The following is a 1,115-nucleotide window of genomic DNA, read 5'->3' as shown; positions in this document are numbered from 1 at the left end:
TGCACGTTCTCCCCGTGTCTGCGTGGGTTTCCTCCGGGTGCTCCGGTTTCCTCCCACTGTCCACAGATGTGCAGGTCAGGTGAATTGGCCATACTAAATTACACATAGTGTTAGGTGCAGGGGTAAATGTAGGGGAATGGGTCTGGTTGGGTTACTCTGGAGGGTCGGTGTGGACTTGTTGGGCTGAATGGCCTGTTTCCACACTGTAGGGAATCTAATCTAATCACCTTCCTCCACAGCCCCCTCCCAACTGGAACCCTATCCTTTCCTTCCTCCCTTTCCACTACTCTCCCCATCATCTGGACCCAGCTGCCTCCCCTCTCCCCTCACCACCCCCCCCCCCGGCCCATGATGAGTCTGACCCAGGGCTCTGACGGAGTCTTGCTGTGCCCTGCCTGTAGGTTTCTCCTGCCTGTCCCTGGGTGATCAGATGGGGGTGCTGCAGTGTGCGTGGATGGAGCTCCTGGTTCTGGGGATAGTTTACCGCTCGCTGCCGTACGACGAGGAGTTGGTTTACGCCGAGGATTACATCGTGGACAGGGAGCAGAGCCGCAGGATGGGTCTGCTGGAGGTGTACACCTCCCTCCTCCAGCTCACTCACAAATACAAGAAGCTGCAGCTCGACAGACAGGAGTTTGTCACCCTCAAAGCCATCGTCCTCGCTAACTCCGGTACGCACTCCCTCCCTCAGTCCTTCCCTCCCTGATTCCCTCCCTCCCTCACTCGGTGACTTGAGGATGTCTCCCTCAGCCTCCCTCCTCCCTCAGGCCCCTCCCTCGGTATTGGAAGGATAAACAGGCCTGTCCAATGGCTGTTCCTGAACAGTCGGGGATTTCAGGGAAACTGGGAGACGGTGGGGAACTGCAGATGCTGGAGAACGGAGTTGAGAGAGTGTTGCTGGAAATGCGCAGCCGGTCAGGCAGCATCTGAGGGGCAGGAAAATCGACATTCTGGGCTGGAGCCCTTCCTCAGGCTGTGCTTTTCCAGCCCCATCCCTCGATTTCAGGGAAAGCCCCAATCCTAACGGCTGACCATCAAAACCCCACCCCCCATCGAGACAGCCTCCACCCACCCCTCCAGCTTCCTTCTCCCTCTCCCCTCTCTCACACCCCTCG

The 1,115-nt window shown here is 58.2% G+C and overlaps 1 protein-coding gene across 1 annotated transcript in view; it reads left to right on the top strand.

The window, feature by feature from the left end:
• LOC122554871 (steroid hormone receptor ERR2) overlaps positions 1–1,115 on the top strand; it is a 6,120-nt gene that overhangs the window by 273 nt on the left and 4,732 nt on the right. The window contains exon 2 of the mRNA XM_043700219.1: positions 367–671. Coding sequence (XP_043556154.1) covers positions 367–671 — 305 coding nt within the window. The remainder of the gene's footprint in view (positions 1–366; positions 672–1,115) is intronic.

Source organism: Chiloscyllium plagiosum, chromosome 12 (genome assembly GCF_004010195.1).
Source record: "Chiloscyllium plagiosum isolate BGI_BamShark_2017 chromosome 12, ASM401019v2, whole genome shotgun sequence".
Classification (NCBI taxonomy): domain Eukaryota; kingdom Metazoa; phylum Chordata; class Chondrichthyes; order Orectolobiformes; family Hemiscylliidae; genus Chiloscyllium; species Chiloscyllium plagiosum.
Note: the sequence above shows the minus strand (reverse complement) of the source record. Positions and strands in the feature narration are given on the sequence as shown.